Source organism: Hylobates moloch, unplaced genomic scaffold (genome assembly GCF_009828535.3).
Source record: "Hylobates moloch isolate HMO894 unplaced genomic scaffold, HMol_V3 SCAFFOLD_1, whole genome shotgun sequence".
In the NCBI taxonomy this organism is placed as follows: domain Eukaryota; kingdom Metazoa; phylum Chordata; class Mammalia; order Primates; family Hylobatidae; genus Hylobates; species Hylobates moloch.
Genome location: NW_026652276.1, coordinates 85,150,819 through 85,172,783, shown reverse-complemented (window position 1 = coordinate 85,172,783; position 21,965 = coordinate 85,150,819). Strand labels below are relative to the sequence as shown.

At 40.9% G+C, this 21,965-nt stretch overlaps 1 protein-coding gene across 1 annotated transcript in view; it reads right to left on the bottom strand.

Annotated features, from left to right (window-relative positions):
* The window catches only part of CYTIP (cytohesin 1 interacting protein), a 78,350-nt gene extending 58,825 nt beyond the window's left edge, over nucleotides 1-19,525 (bottom strand). The window contains exons 1-4 of the mRNA XM_058441851.1: nucleotides 19,453-19,525; nucleotides 17,453-17,561; nucleotides 16,462-16,563; nucleotides 15,860-15,962 (exon numbers count right to left, since the gene is read on the bottom strand). Coding sequence (XP_058297834.1) covers nucleotides 15,860-15,862 — 3 coding nt within the window. The 5' untranslated portion in view covers nucleotides 15,863-15,962; nucleotides 16,462-16,563; nucleotides 17,453-17,561; nucleotides 19,453-19,525. The remainder of the gene's footprint in view (nucleotides 1-15,859; nucleotides 15,963-16,461; nucleotides 16,564-17,452; nucleotides 17,562-19,452) is intronic.
* Nucleotides 19,526-21,965: the final 2,440 nt, after the last annotated feature.

The following is a 21,965-nucleotide window of genomic DNA, read 5'->3' as shown; positions in this document are numbered from 1 at the left end:
ACCTGGAAGCATGAGACCCACAGCTTTAAGTCTTTCTTTTTTGGGTTCTGGATTACTTCTCTGGGAAACTTTCCCTCATCACTCCTTTTAAAGGGTAATCTGAGTGTCCTTCCTGTGGACTGGGTTCCACTACAGCACAGAGGATTTTTCTTAACACTGCATATTTTAATTAGCTCTCTTGTCTGCATTTCCACTAGACCGTAAGCTCTCACATGGTACAGGCTCTTTCCTCTTTTCCACTGTGCATGTCTAGCACCTAGCAGAGTGCCTGGCAATGGTTGGTGCTCTCTCTATATTTGCCATATGAATGGATGAGTGCTAGAGCTAGAGGTAATGGTGGTAGAGTACATATATCACAGGTTAATGGCAACAGGTTCCAAGAGGGAACAGAGGGGTTTATGGGACATGAAGTCAAGTCCCAGGCTAATATAGCTCCACGCCTCTAAACAAACTTAGTGACTCCAAAGGTATTTGAGCCTACTTGTAGAAATTCCAGTTTTAAATTCGCATTTTATAATTCTGGTTGTGACTTTATACTTACAAAGCAGCAGCCAAAGTTATAGTTATACTACCGGTAGGCATGTACCACAGAGAGATGAACTGGCCCAAGGGACAAGATGTCCCTGTAAACAGGCATTTGCATTTGAAAATTTGGCATTTGGGGTACAGTACTTGGTGGCAGCCAAAACTGCCTTCAGAGAGAAAGTATAGATGGAAGAAGAAAGTGAGAGTGGAGGAGTGTGAATACATATGCATCATCTCCTTGGCTCAGCAGAGCACAGCAGCAAAATAATACATATGCCACGGTGATCAATGCCCTGGGACTCAGTCATGCTTCGCAGATCCAACAGCCAGCATCTCATACCTTGGGCTGATGGAGAACCCAATGCAATCTTACTAAGACTAAGTGCAAAGAAATGTTCTAGTGGAAAGAAGTGTTGTAGTGACAATTCAATGGAAAACACAGTTTTAAGTATATTTTATTTCTGTAAAAGTTTATTGGGCATAAGCAATTATGTTTATGTTTTAACAAAAATATACTGCTATTTCCTAAAAAGAAATTCAGGAAAACAACATTTTTTTCCTCTCGGCCTACATAAGTGATCACTCGCTGCTGGAATATGAGATTAGGTAGTGGTAGACAGGCTATAGCAAGAGAAGACAGAATCAAGGCCCCAGGGTAATTTGAAGAGGGAGGGGGAAACTGAAAAAATGAACATGAGTGTGTGGACCAGGCATCCATTATGCTGAGAACAAGTATGTAAAGGCCTGAGTTCAGGAGGCTTTTTGTAGTATCAAGAAATCCAAGTGAGAACTAAAAAATAGGGACATAAATTCTCCTAACCATACAGCAGATTCTACAGGCAAGAGATACAAATATCTACCTTCCTGGGAAATAAAGTGTTTGAAGAAAATGAGAACTTCAAACTCCTCTAAGGCATTTTAGAAAGTCTAACTGCAATAAAGGGAAGAAAGTTGGAAACTTCTACATATTTAGACTATAAAAATCAAAGCAATAGCTAATAGACAAATTACATCTACTTTTGCTGCCCCTCTCCCCCAAAATTAAAATATTGCATAAATTGGAAAGGTCATGGACTGAAACAAAATACAGAGAAAACAGAGACTGATTTTGAAGATTTATTATCTTGAAAACACCTTAACCAAAATATTTTAGAGGTTGAAAATATATGTGGCATCTATAAAAATGTAAATTTGGGCAGAGAACTGGCTTGTTTTAGAAAAACAAAACTCACTTTCATCACAAAACAGACAAGCTCAGGTCTTTCCTTGCAGCCATTCTATACACTTCAGTGCTTTGAAGGAGCTGGCCACGAGCACGAATTACTCCAATATTTCTATTTGCTCTAAACTCCATTCCAACTCTGCCTTCACTTCAGATTTGAGGGCATATCCGTGAGCCTCTCACCATTTCTAATGATCTGCCCTTTTTATTTGTCTCTATATTTCCTGTTGTATTTGTTTCTTTTCCTTATTTAAATACATTTTCCCATGATTATCTCTCTGTTGTAGATAATTTGTAAAGTAGAGAGGATCCCACTACCACCAAAAATCATCATGAACATTTATCTTAACCTCCCTAGTCCTTTTTTATTATTGATTTTAACCAGATGAAATAATTATGCATAAATAACTATGTATACTCTCTCAATACACTTAAATAGCGAGACTCCGTCTCAAAAAAAAAAAAAAACACTATTTTGTTACACTTAACCACTAACACTACCCACTATAATTTTCTTTTATCACTAAGAATTAATCACAACATGATTTTAATACTGATATGACAGTCCATACTATAGCAGAACCATAATTTTCTAGTATATGTCCATATAACTATTAGGATAAATCCTTACATAAAAAATAGTGGTTTAAACCCCATTAAAAAGTGGGCAAAGGACATGAACAGACACTTCTCAAAAGAAGAGATACATGTGGCCAACAAAGATATGAAAAAAAGCTTAATATCACTGATCACTGGAGAAATGCAAATCAAAACCACGATGAGGTACCATCTCGCACCAGTCAGAATGGCTATTGTTAAAAATTCAAAAACATAACAGATGCTGGCCAGGTTGCAGAGAAAAGAGAACACTAATACACTGCTGGTGGGAGTGTAAGTTAGTTCAACCATTGTGGAAAGCAGTATGGCAATTCCTCAAAGAGCTAAAAGCAGAACCACCATTCAACCCAGCAATCCCATTACTGGGTATATACTCAGATGACTATAAATCATTCTACCATAAAGACACATGCATGCAAATATTCATTGCGGCACTATTAATGATAGCAAAGACATGGAATCAGCCTAAACGCCCATCAAACGACATCAATGACAGACTAGAGAAAGGCAATGTGGCCCATATACACCATAGAATACTATGCAACCATTAAAAAAAAGCATAAGATCACGTCTTTTGTGGGAACATGAATAGAGCTAGAGGATATTATCCTTAGCAAACTAATGCAGGAACAGAAAACCAAATACTGCATGTTCTCACTTTTAAATGATAAGAACTTATGAACACAAAGAAGGAAACAACAGACACTTGGGTCTACTTGAAGATGGAGACGGGGAGGAGGGAGAGGAGCAGAAAAGATAACTATTGAGTACTGGGCTTAAAACGTGGGTGATGAAATAATATGTACAACAAACCCCCATGACACGTGTTTATCTATGTAAATGAACCTTCATGTGTACCCTCCGAACTAAAAGTTAAAAAAATAGGGGTCTGAATTCTGAATCTCTTAATGGATATTGCTAAATTATTGGCAGAAAGATTGTACATGAAGTTACTGATCTTGCAGAACTCCCAACAGCTTTAATTATTACCTGTTAAAAGTCTTCGATAAAATGTGCTCTGTAGAAAATGCTTACTAATTTTGCTTTATTTTCCATTTTTAAAAATTTGCCTTTCATATTTTACAAAAAAAGAGTATTTTTTACATTTTGCTCATATTTTAAGCATTTGTTTTCTCTTTTGTTATTTTCTTCAAATGTAACAATTTTTTACATGTGTTAGTTATTTGTCTTCATTTTGTTTATGACATACAGAAATATTTCATTTCATTCATCAGTCTTTCCTCTGTGATTTTCTTAATTGCTTTTATGTTTAGAAAATCATTTTCTATCCAGAGATAAGATAAATATTCATCTATATTTCTTCCAAGTTATTTTGGTTTAACTCTTTATATTTAACTCTTTAATCCACTTGGAATAAAATGGGTAATTATTTTTAAGGGGGGACTGGCTAAACTGGGCTTTTCTTTTTTTTTTTTTTTTTTTTTTGAGACGGAGTCTTGCTCTGTCACCCAGGCTGGAGTGCAGTGGCGCAATCTCGGCTCACTGCAAGCTCTGCCTCCCGGGTTCATGCCATTCTCCCGCCTCAGCCTCCCGAGTAGCTGGGACTACAGGCGCCCACCACCACGCCCGGCTAATTTTTGGTATTTTTAGTAGAGACGGGGTTTCATCGTGTTAGTCAGGATGGTCTCGATCTCCTGACCTCGTGATCTGCCCGCCTTGGCCTCCCAAAGTGCTGGGATTACAGGCGTGAGCCACCGCGCCCGGCCTTAAACTGGACTTTTCAATCCAAAATAACCAATTTCTCCAAATAGCAACCCTTGTTGGGTTGGATAATTTTATAATGAAACTATACCCTAGTTTCTACCTCCAATCTATTTATTTTTGTTACATAAACAGTTCTAATTTTTAACCAGTTTCATGTTGTTTGTATTATTGTGGCTTTTTGCAACCCAGTAGAGTGATTAAGAACCCTACTTTGAAGCAAGAATGCTTTTACTCAGATCTCAACTCTACCTCTGACTAGCTGTCTCACAGTGGGCTAGTTATGGCCTCTCTGTGACTCAGTTTCTTCATCTGTGGAATTGGCATACCAATATTAACTTCCCTCATGAGGTTGCTATGAAGATTAAATGAGTTAGTTGTGCAAAATCTCTTGTGTTACAGAGAAAAGTCTGAGAGAGCAAGGCACAGAATGAATGTCTGTAGCTAAATGTGAAAGAATAACATTGTAGGCAAATATCAGTTTGCTGAAGACATTTCTCACAGCTATGCCACGTCCAACTTGCCAGCTCCCGTTTCTCATAACCTGGTTTCATGACTAACTAAAGTTGTGAATACCAAAAACAGTATTCTAAGAAAACAGAATCTCAACTTTCAGAGACTGCTGTTTTTCTAGGTAATAAAGAATCTCTATAGAGTTGCATCATTCAGAACAATAACGGTGACACATAGTTCTCTGCAACATTGGAAGTAGATTCACTATCAAGGGTAAGCCTTCCAGGAAGGGGCATTCTCTTCTCACCCACCTATGCTGCTGCCTAGTCATCTATCAGTAGTTATGAAAATAAAATGCAGAGAGAAGGTAGAAGGCTCAACTGCATCTATGATGCACTAGACATTTTCTGTCCAAGGGATGGAGTCATAAAACAAAATATTATGTATGGGGCTTAATACCTGGGTGATGAAATAATATGTACAAGACCCTGTGACATGTGTTTACCTACGTGACAAATCTTTACACCTACCCCAAACCTCAAATAAAAGTTAAAAAAACTTATTCTGTCCCATGCGAGGGTGAAGAAATCTGTCATCTATTTAGAAAGTCAATTTCTCTGCTTTGGTTACCTGTGACTCTAATATTTTTATTATCAATTAATCTTCAATATATTTTATTTTTAGAGCAGTTGTAGGTTCACAACAAAATTAAGTAGAAAGTGCAGAGAGTTCTCATATATCCCCTGCCTCCACATTTGCACAGCCTCCCCCACTATCAGCATTAGGCACCAAAGTGAGACATTTGTTACAGCCCCTCTATGACTCATTTTCCTTACCTGTGAAATGGGCATACCAATATTACTTCCTTCATGATGTTGATATGAAGATATTTAATGAACCTATATAGCCAATCATTTTTACCCAAATACAAGCAATCACTTTTACCCAAATGTAACCCATGTTTACATTAGGTTCACTCATGGTGTTGTGTATTCTATGGGTTTTGACAAATGTATAATGATACATCCAGCATTGTGATATCATACAGAATAGTTTCATTGCCCTAAATATCCTGTGTGCTCCACTTTTTTTTTTTTTTTTTTGAGACGGAGTCTTGCTCTGTCGCCTGGGCTGGAGTGCAGTGGCACGATCTGGGCTCACTGCAAGCTTCACCTCCTGGGTTCAAGCCAATATTCTGCCTCAGCCTCCTGGACTATGGGCGCCCACCACCAAGCCCGGCTAATTTTTTGTATTTTTAGTACAGACGGGGTTTCACCATGTTAGCCATAATGGTCTCGATCTCCTGACCTCGTGGTCGGCCTCCCAAAGTGCTGGGATTACAGGCATGAGCCACCGCGCCGGGCCTTGTGCTCCATTTATTTATTACTTCCTCCCACCTAATCCCTGATCTTTTAACTGTCTCTACAGTTTTGCTTTCACCAGAATGTCATATAATGGGAATCATACAGTATGTAGCATATCCACATTGGCTTTTCTCACTTACTAATATACATTTAAAGTTCTTCCATGTCTTTTCATGACTTGATAGCTCATTTCTTTTTAATATTGAATAATATTCCATCATATGAATGTACCACAGTCTCTTTATCTATTTACCTATTGAAGGACGTCTTAGTTGCTTCTAAGTTTTGGCAATTATGAAAAAAGCTGCTATAAACATCCATGTATAGGTTTTTGTGTGGGCTTAAATTTTCAACTTATTTGGGAGAATACCAAGCAGACCAATTCCTGGATTCTATGGTAGGAGTATGTTTAGTTTTATATGAAACTGTGAAGCTGTCTTCCAAAGAGGCTGTACAATTTTGCATTTCCACCAACAACGAATGAGGGTTCCTGTTGCTCTACATTCTCATCAGCATTTGGTGTTGTCTGTGTTTTGGATTTTTGCCACTCCCATAGGACTATAGTAGTATCCTGTCATTTTAATTTACATTTCCTGGTAGGTAGATCAAGATGGCAGAACAGAAGACTCTACCAATCGCCCCCCTCCCAAACCCCAAGGACTCCAGTTTAACAACTACCTACCCACAAAAAAAGCATCTTCATAAGAACCCATAATCAGGTGAGCACTCACAGTACTTGGTTTTAACTTTGTATTGCTGAAAGGGGCACTGAAAAAGTAGAAAAAAAAACACAACCCTTCCCCTCCACCTCCCCACCCCAGCAGCAGTGGTATGGTACAGAAAGCTTGTCTGTGAACTGGGGGAGGGAGAGTGCAGCAATTGTGAGGCATTAAACTCAGTGCTATTCTGTTATAACAGAAAGGAAAACCAGTCCAAACTTAGCTGATCACCCACCCAAGGAAGGAGCATCAGCTAAGTTCTCACCAATCCCAGTGGTAAGAACTTGAGTTCCCACAAGCCTCACCACCATGGTCTAAAGTGCTCTGGGGCTCTAAATAAACTCGAAAGGCATTCTAGGTCACAAGGACTCCAACTCCTCGGTGAGTCCTAGGGCTAAACTGGGCTCAGAGACAGTTGACTGGAGGGGCATGTGACCTACTGAGACACTGCAGCACCTAAGGCAGGGCTGCTATTAACACTTCCCTAGCCCCAGGCTGCATAGCTCACAGCTTCAAAAGAGACCTTTTCCTTCCACTTGAGGAGAGGAGAGGGAAGAGTGAGCATGAGTTTGTCTTGCATCTTAGATAGCAGCTCAGCCACAGCGGGATAGGACACCAATCAGAGTCATTAGGCCCCCTTTCCAGGCCCTAGATCCTAGATGATATTTCCAGACATACCCTGGGCCAGAAGGGAATCCATTGCTTTGAAAGAAAGGACGCTTTCCTGGCAGCATTCATCACCTGCTAAGTGAAGAGCCCTTAGGTCCTGAATAACCAGCAGCAATATGTAGGTACTACATTGAGGGTCTTGGGGGAGACTCTGAAACTTGCTGGCTTTGGGTGACTCAGCACATTCCCAGCCATGATGGCTATGGGTGAGACTTCTTTTGCTTGAAAAAAGAGAAGGGAAAAGCAAAGGGGACTTTGTCATGCACCTTGGCCACAGGGGTGTAGAGCACCAAGCAGGCCTCTTGGGGTCCTCAATTCCAGGACTTGGCTCTTGGATGGCATTTCTGGACCTGCTCTGTGCCAGAACGGAGCACGCTGCCCTAAAGGGTGAGTCCCAACCCAGGCAGCATTCACCACAAGCTGACTGAAGAGACTCTGTGCCTTAAGGGAACATAGGTGGTAGTCTGGTAGTACTCCCTGTGGGCCTGTGGTGACGGTGGCCATGAGGTGAGGCTCCTCTGCCTTTGAAAAGGTGAGAGAAGAGTGAGATGGACTGTATCTTGTAGTTTGAATGCCAGCTCAGCTGCAGTATAATAGACTTCTAAGGGTTTTGACTCTGATCCCTGGCTCCTGGGTGGCACCTCTGGACCTGCCTGGAGCCTGGGGGAACTTGCTGCCCTGAAAGAAAGGACACGGGCCTGGCCGTCTTTGCCACTTGCTGATTGCAGAGAACATAGGCAGTAGCCAGGGAGTGGTTACAACAGGCCTTGGGTGAAATCCAGTACTGTGCTGGCTTCAGGTCTGACTGAGAACAGTCATAGTGGTGATTGCCACAAGGGAGCTTGTATCACTCCACCCTCAGGTTCGGATGGCTCAGAATAGAAAGAGAGGCTCCATTTGTTTAAGAGAAAGTAAGGAAGAGAAAATGAGTTCCTGTCTGATAATACAAAAAATTTTCCCAGATCTTGTCCAAGACCATCAAGGCAGTACCTCTACAAGTATGCAATAACCACAGTGTTACTGGGCTTGAGGTGCCTCTTGAAGCAGATACAGCTTAGATCACCATATCCAAGTCCTATCAAATATCTGGAAAGCCTTCCCAAGAAGGACCAGCACAAACACCAGACTGCAAAGACTAAGATAAATACCCAGACACAGATGAACATCTACAAGTATTAAGACAACCCAGGAAAACATGACCTCATTAAATGAACCTAATAAGGCACCAGGGACCAGTCTTAGAGAAACAGAGATATGTGACCTTCCAGACAGAAAATTTAAAATAGCTATTTTGAGGAAACTCAAGGAAATTCAAGAAAACACAGAAAAGGAATTCAGAATTCTATCAGATAAATTTAACAAAGAGATTGAAATAATTTAAAAGAATCAAACAGAAAATCCAGAACTGAAAAATGCAATTGGCATATTGAAAAATGCATCAGGCTTTTAATAACAGAATTGGCCAAGCAGAGGAAAGAATTAGTGAACTTGAAGACATGCTATTTGTAAATACACAGTGAAAGGAGACAAAAGAAAAAAGAATAAAAAAAAATGAAGCATGACTACAAGATCTAGAAAATAGCCTTAAAAGGGCAAATCTAAGAGTTACTGGTCTTAAAGAGGAGGTAGAGGAAGAGAGAGGTAGAAAGTTCAAAGGGATGACAGAGAATTTCCCAAACCTAGAGGAAGACATGAATATCCAAATCCAAAAAAGATTATAGAACACCAAGCAGATTTAACCCAAAGAAGACTACCTTGAGGCGCTTAATAATTTGCATTTCCTAATGAGATATGATGTTGTGCATCTTTTCACATGCTTATTTGCCATCTTTCGTTCTTCTTTGGTGAAGTGTGTTCAAATCTTTTGCACACTTATTAATCAGGTTGTTTGTGTTCTTATTGTTGAGTTTTACAATTTCTGTGCATATTGTGGATAACAGTCCTTTATCAGATACATCTTTTGTAATTATTGTATCCCTGTCTGTGACTTGCCTTTTCATTCTCTTGACAGCTTCTGTTGCAGATGAGAAGTTTTCAATTTTATATCAATTTTTGTTCCCCAAAGTGCACAAATGTAACAGGCTACGAGTACAAGTTTTTCTGTTACCCCAAATTGGCAATTAAGGCCACAATATTAAAATAGAGAAGTTGGAGAACTGAGAACAACTGGAGCTGACCACCTTCTTTAAGGCTTACAAAGACACAACCAGGTAAAGGCTCTGCTGCTGTAAACCATCACCCCAAACTGTACCTTCTCCCTGTCCAGTCAAGTCTGAAAGGAAGACTGAGGTGGGAACGGAGAAGAAGGAAATGATTAGAGGTGTAAGGTGGCCTTGGTAGGGGTGGGAAGGGAGTAATGCTTCCGTTTTCTATCTATTCCACCAAGACATGCCTCGCACCACTGAACCAAGTGCTGGGGCTGCCATGAGAACCACTCTTAAAGCCTGGAAGGAGTTCCTGTAGGAAGAGAAGGCCAGAATTTCATTTCTAGCTTTGACATCTGCACCTGCAGTGGCCTTGCCAATCCAGCCCCTGTACCTACCTGAACTGAGGGCAAAAAAAGTGACTTAGAAAAGGGAGAGAGCACAGCTTTGGGGCGACCCACACGTGTATCTTCATGGGCCATGTGAACTTGGGGGAAGTAGCTAGGTTTGTGTTATCTTGACAAATTCTACCCACAAGGATTGGCCATTGAAAGCACATCTCAGCAGCAGGAGCTGGGGAGTGTTCCATGTATGAGATATCAATGACTGTGCAGTGGTGAGGTCCCTAAGGGGCTTCTGAAAACTCCCAGATAGAGACCACTGCCTCCCAGTCCACAATAACCAGATAAACAGTCAAAATTTTACAGAGGACAAACTTCAGCTGCACTATTAAATGTGAGAGACTTGTCCTTTTTTTCTTTCCCAAATCACCACAAACTGTGGAACCCTAGAAGAAGGAGAGGGAGGTAGTATCCCGGAGGCAGACCACACCCACGTCTTCTATTCCCGACACCTTATATCTGATCTGTGATGTTGGAGGGAATAGCTCTAAATTAGATTGAGATTGAGGCTTGTCTAACACTGAATTGTTATGGTTTGTTTTTTTTTATAGAAGCATAACCAAAAGATCACAGGATCTGCCCAAGTAAAAGAGAAATTTGACAAAGCTTAAGTGATTGAAAAAAAGAAGTTACTTTCATATATATGCCCCAGGGAAATTCAGAATATTCAGCAAACTCATTACTAAAAGTAAACAAAATAATATGATACTACCATTAGGAAGAGAAGTACTTCATTAAAGTGATCACAAGTGAGAAATTAAGGAGTAGGACACTAAACACACTCTATATTGTATTTTTAATAATAATTAGGAGACTTCAAATCAAAGAGCAAACTATACAAGATTAATAATGATGGCACTCAGTATAGCCGATTTACAGCATATTATAGTAGTAGTAACATGGGCTACAGAATAAGAAAGACCTGGATTCAGTCAAGTATTTTGATGAATCGCCCTCAATTTGGTTTTATCTGATGTTTTGTCATGAATTCAATTGAAGCCATAAATTACTGGAAAGGCTATCACAGAACTGTATTTTAACATAATTGAGAGTATTTTCTTCAAACAATTTTGAAATTGTATTTTTTCAACATATATCACACAGTTTACCCCATATCAATGACACTTTTCATGGGCATTATTTTGTCATCTGAGGAGATGAAAACAATAAATAGATTATATGGACATATATAATAGACTAGTACAATAACGTGATAGTATGGTTTAGATAATTTTTAAAAGCTATGACAATGTCTAATGTCATCAAGAAATATTAATTGAGTAGGAAGAATTTGAGCTAGGCTTTGCAAGACAGGAAAATATTGCTAACTAGAGAGGTTGAAACTTTATATATCAGGCAAAGAGGCAGAGGAAGGAATATATTAGGAATAGGAACCCATAGCATGGCATAAAGATGCTATAAAGCCATCACCCAGCAGATTTTAAAATCTTTTCAAAAATATTGTATTCTATTCTGAAACATAATGATGAAGTAGGTGTCATCATCTTATTTTCACTAATAAAATTAATTGAGGCATAGATAATGACTTTTACTAGATCACTCAGTATAAACACTACATGAAAAGTCAAATCCAGATTATTTGGATTCCTAATTTTATTGTCATTCCATTACATTTTTAAGATTCTGTAATATTAACTTGGAATAAATTAGTGTTGGAATAAAAAATTATTCCATCTAAAAAAAGTCCTGAGGTATTTACTACCTCTGTGACCTCTCAGAATCCACATGGGAAATGGCCACAGTAATGCCTTCTAACAGGGTTACTGAAAGGATTAATGATGAAATATGACCTAGCAGATGATAGGCACTTGAAAAACAGTGGCTGCCACTGTTAGCATTTTTTTCATCATTTATTCATAATTACCACCTATTAAGGTGATTATTTACTGAAAAGATATCAGTTACATCCAGAGTCATAACAGTACAGGTAAAAATATATTTACGTGGAAATTTTGGCTTATGGAAAAAAATCATAATTCAGGGTAAACAAAATTCCTCAAAGTAGCTAGCATTTCACAATAACTTAGGTGCCCTAGTTTATGGACTACTCTGCAGATAAGAAAAACATAAAGTGATGGGTTTTGTCCCATGCAATATGCCTTATCACATTGTATCAGGACTGGAAGGGCACTCAGAGGGAACATTTAGGCCAAAGGAGGCTACATGATATACTCAGAGACATCTGATCATACCTCACCTCCATTCATCCTTCATATGCCCCATCTGTTTGTTTGCTGGCTGTTTCTATCATATCATACATTTATGTGCCACCAAATTTCATCTTTGTCATTTAAGGATGGCACCTAAGATACCAGTATTGGTTCCTCTGCTCTTGGTACTTCATTTCGGGGGAGTACTTGGCCTCACCATCTGGTTCAATACCACCTAACATTGCACTGAATGACCAGACAAGTATTTGACTCATGACAGTCTGTTTGATTTGTGATCCCTGTATCCCCTCCCCTCTTTGGCCATTATTCTCTTTATTCATTCTTCCTTCCACGCAGAGCGTGTAGCAAATATGTTGTTGTTGTTGTTGTTGTTGTTTGAGACAGAGTTTTTGCTCTTGTTGCCCAAGCTGGAGTGCAATGGTGCTATCTCGGCTCAATGCAACCTCCGCCTCCCGGGTTCAAGCAATTCTCCTGCCTCAGCCTCCTGAGTAGCTGGGATTACAGGCATGTGCCACCACACCTGGCTAATTTTTTGTATTTTTAGTAGAAATGAGGTTTTGCCACGTTAGCCAGGCTGGTCTCGAACTCCTGACCTCAGGTGATCCACCCGCCTGGGCCTCCTAAAGTGCTGGGATTACAGGTGTGAGCCACCACACCCGCCCAGGGATAGCAAATATGAACCAGTCACAGTATTTGATGCATTTCACTTTGTTCTCTTTAGAAGTTCTCATAATGGTTGTCCTGAGGAAAATCAATTAAACTATTGACTTAAACACCATTGTGGGATCAATTATGATTCCAATTAGCTGTGCCATCTGGGTTGCTCATTACCACTCTTGGAAAAACCTTGTTAGAGTGAGAAAGTGTGTCTCTTATCCTTGTGTTTATTCATCGTTAGGTCTAGAATTTACCTTTAGACACTGGCCCTGCATGCTCAAGATCCCACAGCTAGCCTCCTCTATTGTGATGCCTTGGGTCTGTCTGCCCAAACCATTTTTCCTGGCCACAGAGGGCCTGTTACTGGCATACCTCTTCTCTTCCCACTTCAAGAGCTAACAATTACTAATTCATTACGTGTCAGTCACTCTGCTAACCCACTTTGCATGCACGATTTCTTCAAATCCCATGAGGTAGACAATACCGTTCTCCTCTTTCGAAAAGAAAATACTTGAACCTTGGAAAGAGAAAGGTGCCTTTTCCAACACCACAGTGTGTTCAAACACAAGTCCCTGAGACGCAGGCACTGCCCCTCATCCCAGCTGCCGTGAGTCTGTCTCAGAGCCAGGCTCCTGATATGTTCTGTGCTCATAAGCCTTTAATGAGATAAACAGGCTAGAGAAACCCCAGAAATGTTTCTCAAAATTGAGATCCTTCAACACCAGCATCTTTTACAAAATATAGATTCCCAGGGACACACATCCCCCCATCTCATACTTACTTTATCAGAATCACAAGAAGCAAGACCCAGGAACCAGTGCTTGAATACTGTCCGGGGGGGTTACGTGCTTAAAAGTTGAGATCTTCTGCCCTGTGTCTTTCTTACAGGACACCTAACGTGTACTTAACAAAGTCTTCCCAGAGACAACGCCCTGACTCTTGGTGGTCTAGCCCTAAAATGTAACGTGATATTGTGTCCGGAATTAGTGGGTTCTTGGTCTCACTGACTTCAAGAATGAAGCCGCGGACCCTTGCGTGAGTGTTACAGCTCTTAAGGTGGCACGTCTTGTTCCTTCTGATGTTCGGATGTGTTCGGAGTTTCTTCCTTCTGGTGGGTTCGTGGTCTCGCTGGCTCAGGAGTGAAGCTGCAGACCTTTGTGGTTAGTGTTACAGTTCTTAAGGTGGCGCATCTGGAGTTGTTCGTTCCTCGCGGTGGGCTCGTGGTCTCGCTGGCTTCAGGAGTGAAGCTGCAGACCTCTGCCGTGAGTGTTACAGCTCATAAAAGCAGTGTGGACCCAAACAGTCAGCAGTAGCAAGATTTATTGCAAACAGCAAAAGAACAAAGCTTCCACGGTGTGGAAGGGGACCCGAGCGGGTTGCCTCTGCTGGCTGGGGCAGCCTGCTTTTATTCTCTTATCTGGCCCCACCTGCGTCCTGCTGATTGGTAGAGCTGAGTGGTCTGTTTTAACAGGGTGCTGATTGGTGCGTTTACAATCCCTGAGCTAGACATAAAAGTTCTCCAGGGCCCCACCAGAGCAGCTAGATACAGAGTCCATTGGTGCACTCACAAACCCTGAGCTAGACACAGGGTGCTGATTGGTGTGTTCACAATCCCTGAGCTAGACATAAAGGTTCTCCACATCTGCACCAGACTCAGGAGCCCAGCTGGCTTCACCCAGTGGATCCTGCACCGGGGCTGCAGGTGGAGCTGCCCGCCAGTCCCACGCCATGCGCTCGCACTCCTCAGCCCTTGGGTGGTCGATGGGACTGGGCGCCGTGGAGCAGGGGGTGCGCTCGTCAGGGAGGCTCAGGCCGCACAGGAGCCCACGGAGGTGGGGGAAGGCTCAGGCATGGCGGGCTGCAGTCCCGAGGCCTGCCCCGCGGGAAGGCAGCTAAGGCCCGGTGAGAAATCGAGCGCAGCGCCAGTGGACTGGCACTGCTGGGGGACCCAGTACACCCTCCGCAGCTGCTGGCCCGGGTGCTAAGCCCCTCATTGCCCAGGGCCGGCGGGCTGCTCCAAGTGCAGGGCCCGCCAAGCCCACGCGCACCCAGAACTCCAGCTGGCCCGCAAGCGCGGCGCGAAGCCCCGGCTCCCGCTTGCGCCTCTCCCTCCACACCTCCCTGCAAGCTGAGGGAGCCGGCTCCCGCCTTGGCCAGCCCAGAAAGGGGCTTCCACACTGCAGCGGTGGGCTGAAGGGCTCCTCAAGTGCCACCAAAGTGGGAGCCCAGGCAGAGGAGGCGCCGAGAGCAAGAGAGGGCCGTGAGGACTGCCAGCAGGCTGTCACCTCTCAATATGATCTGAATTTGAGAGAATACTTTGTGATACACTCAAAGCTCACCTTTTGGCTATTTATTTGATGAAGTTTCAGCTGCCTCTGGCTGAGTTCTGAGCCGTATGTCACAGAAAGCACATAAAAGCAACTAGTTTGCTGATCTTTTCTGTAGCAGCCACAAAAAGAGATACCCTATTCAATCAAAATGTTTGTTGATTATCTATTCTTTGCAGATAATACAGAGGTGAAAGGACAGGGTTCCTGTCCTGAGAAAGGCTAGAGTGGATACAGATAAGAAAATAATCAATTCTCTCTCTCTCTATTTTTCTCTGTGCCCCTCCCTTCCTCCCTCCCTCTCTTTCTGTTTCACACACACACACTCCCATAAGCCAACTCAACCTGTCTTCATCATTAGAATATCATGTTTGAGTTCTAGTGCTTAACCAATGTAAAATTGGCTTTTCACCATCTCCCTCCTTTCTTTTTTCTTAATAAGAACCTTCAACTTCCTAGACCAATCTCTTGTCTCTTCCCTTCTCCTTGTGTTGATGTCACACTCTTGTATTTATTGAACCCTTCCATTATCAAAAATAGGTGTCTAAATGTCATAAACTCAACATCTGCCTTGACATAAGATATCCGCATAGCAAATCCACTGATCATATAAGAAAAAATAGGTGAAAACTAGTATCAACAGGAAGTCCAAAATACTTAGATGACGAGTCAGTCAGCTTACTCATTAAATGCTCGAATAAAAAATTTCCAGCAATAATTTCCTCAATATGATATTTATTTGAATATATAACACTGCATTAAAATTTGTTAATTTCTACCCCTCCCCAAGATCAAAGGAAATAATGAATAATGAAAATCAACCCACACATTTCAATTCAAACTTACCATAGAGGTCTGGTTGGCAAATCTCAGTCAGTGATTCCTCCTGGTTCCCAAGCCAGAGCATAGGAGGTTTCGTCTACTCTGCTCTAAATGAATGTACAGCCTCCTGAAATGCAACAGGTCATTAACATAATGAAAAGGAAATACAGCCTCCCCCTAATTCAGACTGCTCACCTTATCTTCCCTGAAATGAGTTCTCATCCATTTATTTCAGGACATAGACAAACTGTCAAGTATCAAATACTCACAAATAGAGATTGGAAAAAAAAGAAAAATTCAACGATGCTTATGTGATTCTCAAGCTCTGTACAAATAAAAAATTCATCTTATACTGAATCAAGTGACGAAAGAAACCATTTCTTATCTGGAGTTACTGCCAAATAAATGTTGTACTTGTGGCTTTTATGTGGACTCTAAGCTTTCAGAGTTTCAAATGCTACTTCCTATAATCTAACTACAAATTCAGCTCCACCTACTTTTGTTTTCAGGTAAATAATGAGTGTATTTTAGTTGGAAGGAGTTTTCCTTCTATATATATTTTTTAAAACAAAACCTAAGCCTTGCTCTTGGTTAACTTCATGTGGTTCAGCTAAAGTCAGACTTACCTGAGTTTTTTCTTTGAAGCAGGATAGACATCACTTAGGTTGTCTATCTTCTTAACAGAATGCCATGTTGGCTTTTTTCCACGTAACATTTAATTCCAATCTCTAGAAATAATTTGTAGAGGGAGCGAATTTGCCACATGTACAGCAATTAACATGAAAAATTTTCCACACACACAGAAAAGCTCGTGACGTGGTCTGGAAAACAAGTCGCTTCCAACTTGTAGAAAACTGAAGGTGTTCTTGCCTTTAAGGCAAGATCTGCCTCCCGTAGTCATTCTAATTATTCTGAACCTGTAACTGCCTCTCCCTGTTTTACTTTGAGATATTTATCATGTGTGATCAGTTGAAAGTTAACCTGGTGTAACACAAAAAGAAAAAAAAACTCTTTTGCTTGAATTTGTTCACAAAGGACATCCATTCTTAACAGAAAACATAGCTTTTGTTTTCCAAATCACATGTGAGTTGTTTAATTATGAAGTTCCTAACAATGATGGCAATTTAAAAAATAGTAATAAATGCATTGGAAACTATTGCAGCCTTGGCTAACCATATGTGAGACAGAACTCCGTTATTTGCCATCATCAGATATAAAGAAAATAATGAGGAAAGAAATCATAGCAGTTGAAAATTGTACTCATATAAAAGAAATCTGGCTTGTCTTGTGGGTTCCTACTAACAGAACTATGTAACATTTTGTTGCCAGTTACTAGCCAAGGTTTTGTATTATGTATATGGGCCACCTAAAACTGAAAAAACAGCTGCTTCCACACATACCCCCGCTTGCCTATATGACACTTCTCTCTCCCCTTCAGGATCTAGCTTGATGTGTCCTCACGGATGAGTGTGTCTGTCCAGTAGCTCCTTCCATGGGTAGCCAAGCATCTGCATCCCTCTAAACACCAAACCCTATAAGAATCATTAGTATCGACCCAAGTTTCATTTCTCCTCGGTGGTCTTAAAGAAATCTTTCCGATATTTGCTGTGTCCCTACCTGTCCTGTAGTGCTGGAGCTGGCTGGAGAGAGGCAGTGAAGGCCGTGAGGCTGCCCTGTGGGAGATACTGGCCCTGCACAGAGCTGGGGGAGGGCACAGTGCTGGCAGCTGGAGGAAGAGGAGGAGGAGGAATTTGTGTGCCACTGCAAACAATACACAGTGCCAACAAAAACACCATCCCTTTTCCCAAGAAGTTCAAAGCACTTTGCAAACATTAACTTATGAGCCCACATAGTCACGAAGCAATTATTATTTTATTACACCCTTAAGATAATCACTGCAAGCAAAGTGACTAGAAAAAAAAGAATGCATTCATTGTTTCATTATTCCTCAGCTATTTATTGAATGCCTACTATGTGCTGGGCACTGGAGGTGGAGGAGCTCCTATGGGCTCTCACACTACTCCATGCTCTTTTGCCAACTAAGCACCTGGCTACACTAGCTATTATGTTTATTTACACTTTATTTTTGCCCAAATTGTTTAATGGAATGTGCTCCATTCTTCAGAATGCCTATAATGTGCTAAGTGCTAAGCGAACACACAAAAGAAAAACTTGTAAAGTTACCTACAAATCTCATTACCACTTTAGGAACTGGGGAATAGCAATTCAGAGTGCTTTCTTTTAAGGTGCCATAAACAAGCTTTAGTGTGTGCAATCTTTGTCTCTTTCGAGGTTTGTGGAATTGCTATAGTGAATAAGGGGAATTAAGATCAGTAATATGGTGCTGAATAGTTTATATAAATAATCTGTATTTTTTAAATCATTAATTAGATGAGCAAGCATGTTTGGTGATGCAGAGAGCATTTATCCATGGGTCTTTTTATGATCTCCCTTTTATTTGATGTGACAAAATGGTTGGTCAGATATAGAAAGTGGTTGACGCCGTTTCTAAATTCTTCTTTAGACATTGGACTCCAGATATTTTAGAGTATATGGTTGTCTAAGACCAACTGGACGAGAGAGGCTGGCGGCTGCTTTTTAAAAATGCATGACTTTTTGATGAATTGAAAGGGACTCAAGCTGTTGTCTTTTAAAGATGCAAGCTAGGGAATTCTAGTCTGTTCAGGTGTTACCCACACAACAGGTGCATGAAATTGCTAGGCAGGTGAAAGTCCAATGACCACAACCACGGAGGATTTAAGAGGGAGATTTTATTATTTGCAACAAGGAAGGAGGACATCTGGGATAGTTTCCCAAAGCGGTGCCTCCAGGAACAACAGTAAAAGCAGGGCTTGTATTAGGCTGGTTAGCTGAGTCACTGTATGTGGAAGTGGCATAAGGGCAGTGCAGTCACCTGCTGATCATGCTTCTACATAAATCGCACGTACAGAAAATGGCAAATAAGCTTCTCTCTGAGCAAGGTTTGTTACTATGGTTCATGAGGAGAGTTGGCCAAAGTTCCTTTCCAACTCAGGCATCTCTGGATCCAACCAGTTTTAGTTTTTCCAGGGCTGAGCTTCTTCCCAGAGCTTTTTGAACTAAGAACTCAAGATACAACAGACACAAGTGGGGATTTCCTCACAGTGCATACCCAAAAACCTGGAACCCTGGGTTACACAGGGAGTCACTAACCCACCCTAGTTTGGACTGAACAGAGGCTGTTGCAGTTCTCACTCAGAAATTTACATATATTTTTAAAGTCGTAGAGAATTATAATGCCACTTAAAACCCAACATTCCTCCCTAATAAATACTTCTTTGACAAACCAGAATGTGATGGAGGTATAATATTGATCCAACATTCAAATGTATTGGTTAACACACATACCCCATGAAATTCAAGCTCCACATCTTAACAGTTAAGTAGCACCTTCCTTTGGCCCCAAAGTACCTTTCCAGCCTCAGCCTCAACTTAATCCTCCTTATCACTCTGGCCACAGCATAGGTTTTCATAACAGTATGTGATGCTTACCTGGTACCCTCTGTCTTGAAGCCTGCCCCCACCCAGCTCCAATAGACAGACAGACAGACACACACACACACACACCCCTTTTCTACCTGAAAAACTTCATTCTTCAAGAGCACATGATATCTTCTTTGCTAATTTCTTCCCAAAATATATCATGTATAGCAATCATATCTTATTCCTTCTTATCTTCAGCAATTAGTATAAATCTTTGTTGAATGTGGATTTCCTAAAACACATCAATATAGCATTTACTGAGGCTGGCAAGGTGATCAATTACTTGGGTTTACTCTTCAGCTGGTTGCACAAATTGGATTTTAAAACATCTTTTTATTAAGGAGAGCTGCTAATGAAGAGAATAAAATCAGTTAAATAAATTATTAAGTTAAAAACAGATCTATTATTTTTTATTAGAGAGGTGCTACATTAATAATACCATTATTACCCAGCTTCTCACACCTTAGATAGCAAAAAACTTCAGAGCCTGGGCTCTACCCCTAGTATAATAATAGCACTGAAGGGAAAACTATACACCTGTGGAACTTCTACAGGAGGATGAGAAACAGCTAAACATCAACAGCAATGACAATGCCAGCTGAAACCGCTTATTTCTGGTTTCAACTTACATAGGAAGAGAACAGAATAAAGGGATAGGGAAGGATCCAGAACAAAAGAGAAAAGGAGGAGAGGAAACCAAGGGAATGGCTGCTGGAAAAGATTATCCTTAGAATTAGGTTCTGCCATTTTTCTCTTTATGAAAGTGAGAAATAGAGACATTTGTATTGATTGCACAGAACAGAATGACCAGCAGCTGGAGATAAATACTACTTAGTAAAAAGTCCCATCTTCAAAGGCTCTTGCAAAAATTAGGGGCTGCTGATCTCTTTCAGTATTTTAGGAAGAGTCCTGTCATTATCTGGATTTGAAACATTGATGTCTGTTTTTCAGTTTTACTCAGAATAAACTTGGAGAAATCAATAATTTAACCTGTGAATAGCATGTATGTTTAAAACCACATACTTGTAGTAGGCGTAGTAAAGTGCTTCTGAAAATATGCTTAGTTCACTTGATCCTCACAGCAACCCTTCAAGGTGAGTATGGCATCTTTTTACAGATAAAGAGAACGCATCTCAGAGAGATTCAGTATCTTGCAGAATTAATATATAAACCCCAACAGTCTAACTGCACTCTTGGGATTCTTTCATCAAATTACAACATTATGTGAATGCTTTAAGAATTATTATAGATGCAACTTTTATTCTTTACAGAACAAAATGCTGGCACTTTATATTATGCACCCAAATTTACTGAACAAGAGGTCTGTATATGATATAAAATGATTTTTTTTCCTTGACAACTGGAAATTACCTGAGAATCCCGATGTTATTTAAGAAATGCATTCCCAAGTTAATTAAACCTAATCAACACACAAGCAAATATTTAGTTTCAGTTCTAAAAGCTTTCAGCCTTAATTCTTTAGCAGGCAATGCAAATTCGTGTTGCCCGCCAAATCCAGCAGAGGGCAGGATACTCCCACCAACAGTCAGCAGCTGGCTAGTGCCTCTAGCCAAGCCAGTCCAGTTACCTGGTGCAGTGTTCCCGCACTGGAGCAATCATCATCTTCTCACCCGGATCCGAAATACAGTGCAGGCTTGTGCTGAAAACAGAGAATGTGGGATGTGCCCTTGGAAAGGTCCAGAAAAGTTTTGCCTTAGAGGCTGCTCACATTTTGTTTGATCTAAAGATACCTGGAAACTAGCCAGTTCCAACTACCTTCCTGGAATATCTTGCTGAGGATGCTACACTACGGAATTAATTTAAGATATACCATGATAGTTTCTGTTTCTGGCTTTAGGCCATCTTAGGTCATAGCTGAGCTACTCCACTCTTGGGCTCCATGACTCACTCCCACACCTTCTATCTCCCTGTGTCCCTAACAACTCTTAAGAGCTACCCATTGCATGGCCTCCTCTGTCTGTCATCCCTGCATAACCCTCACTAATCAAGAACAATGACCTCCTGCCCACTAATTCAAATTCCCCCCAAGCCTGACTTACAGGCCACCTCCTCCAGGAAGTTGCTGGAGGTCCTGGCCCCAGTGGTCATCATCAAGAAACATTTGCCAATGCCAAAGTCAAATAAAATATAAAGAAGAATCTCTAAACTCACTGTTTCATTTGGGAATCACAGAATTGCAATTTGAGTTATACAACACACAGGGGTGATCTTCAGTATGTCTGAAGAACAAAGAGAAGGTTGGAAGTTTCATTGGAAAGAGAAATGTTATGTTATCTTGAAAGAAAACTCATTGGCACTAGCAAAGTTTTGGGGGGCTGGCAAGCTCTGATTGGTGAGTGATGGTGGTAGGTAAAATTAATCTTAGAGTCTCAGCAGGTTGTTTCAGCAACTGGGCATGTGGACAATTCTTGGGGTAGTTGTTATGTGCCCCTAGTCATTTTCTCCCTTACCCCTTGAATCTTATTTAGTTCAGTATGACAGTAATAAATCAATATGTGTAATTAACTTTCACAGTAAGCGAACTATTGGGTGAAGGTTTTGTACTAGAGCTTGGGTCTAAAATGATATATCCCATTCCTTCCAGTCC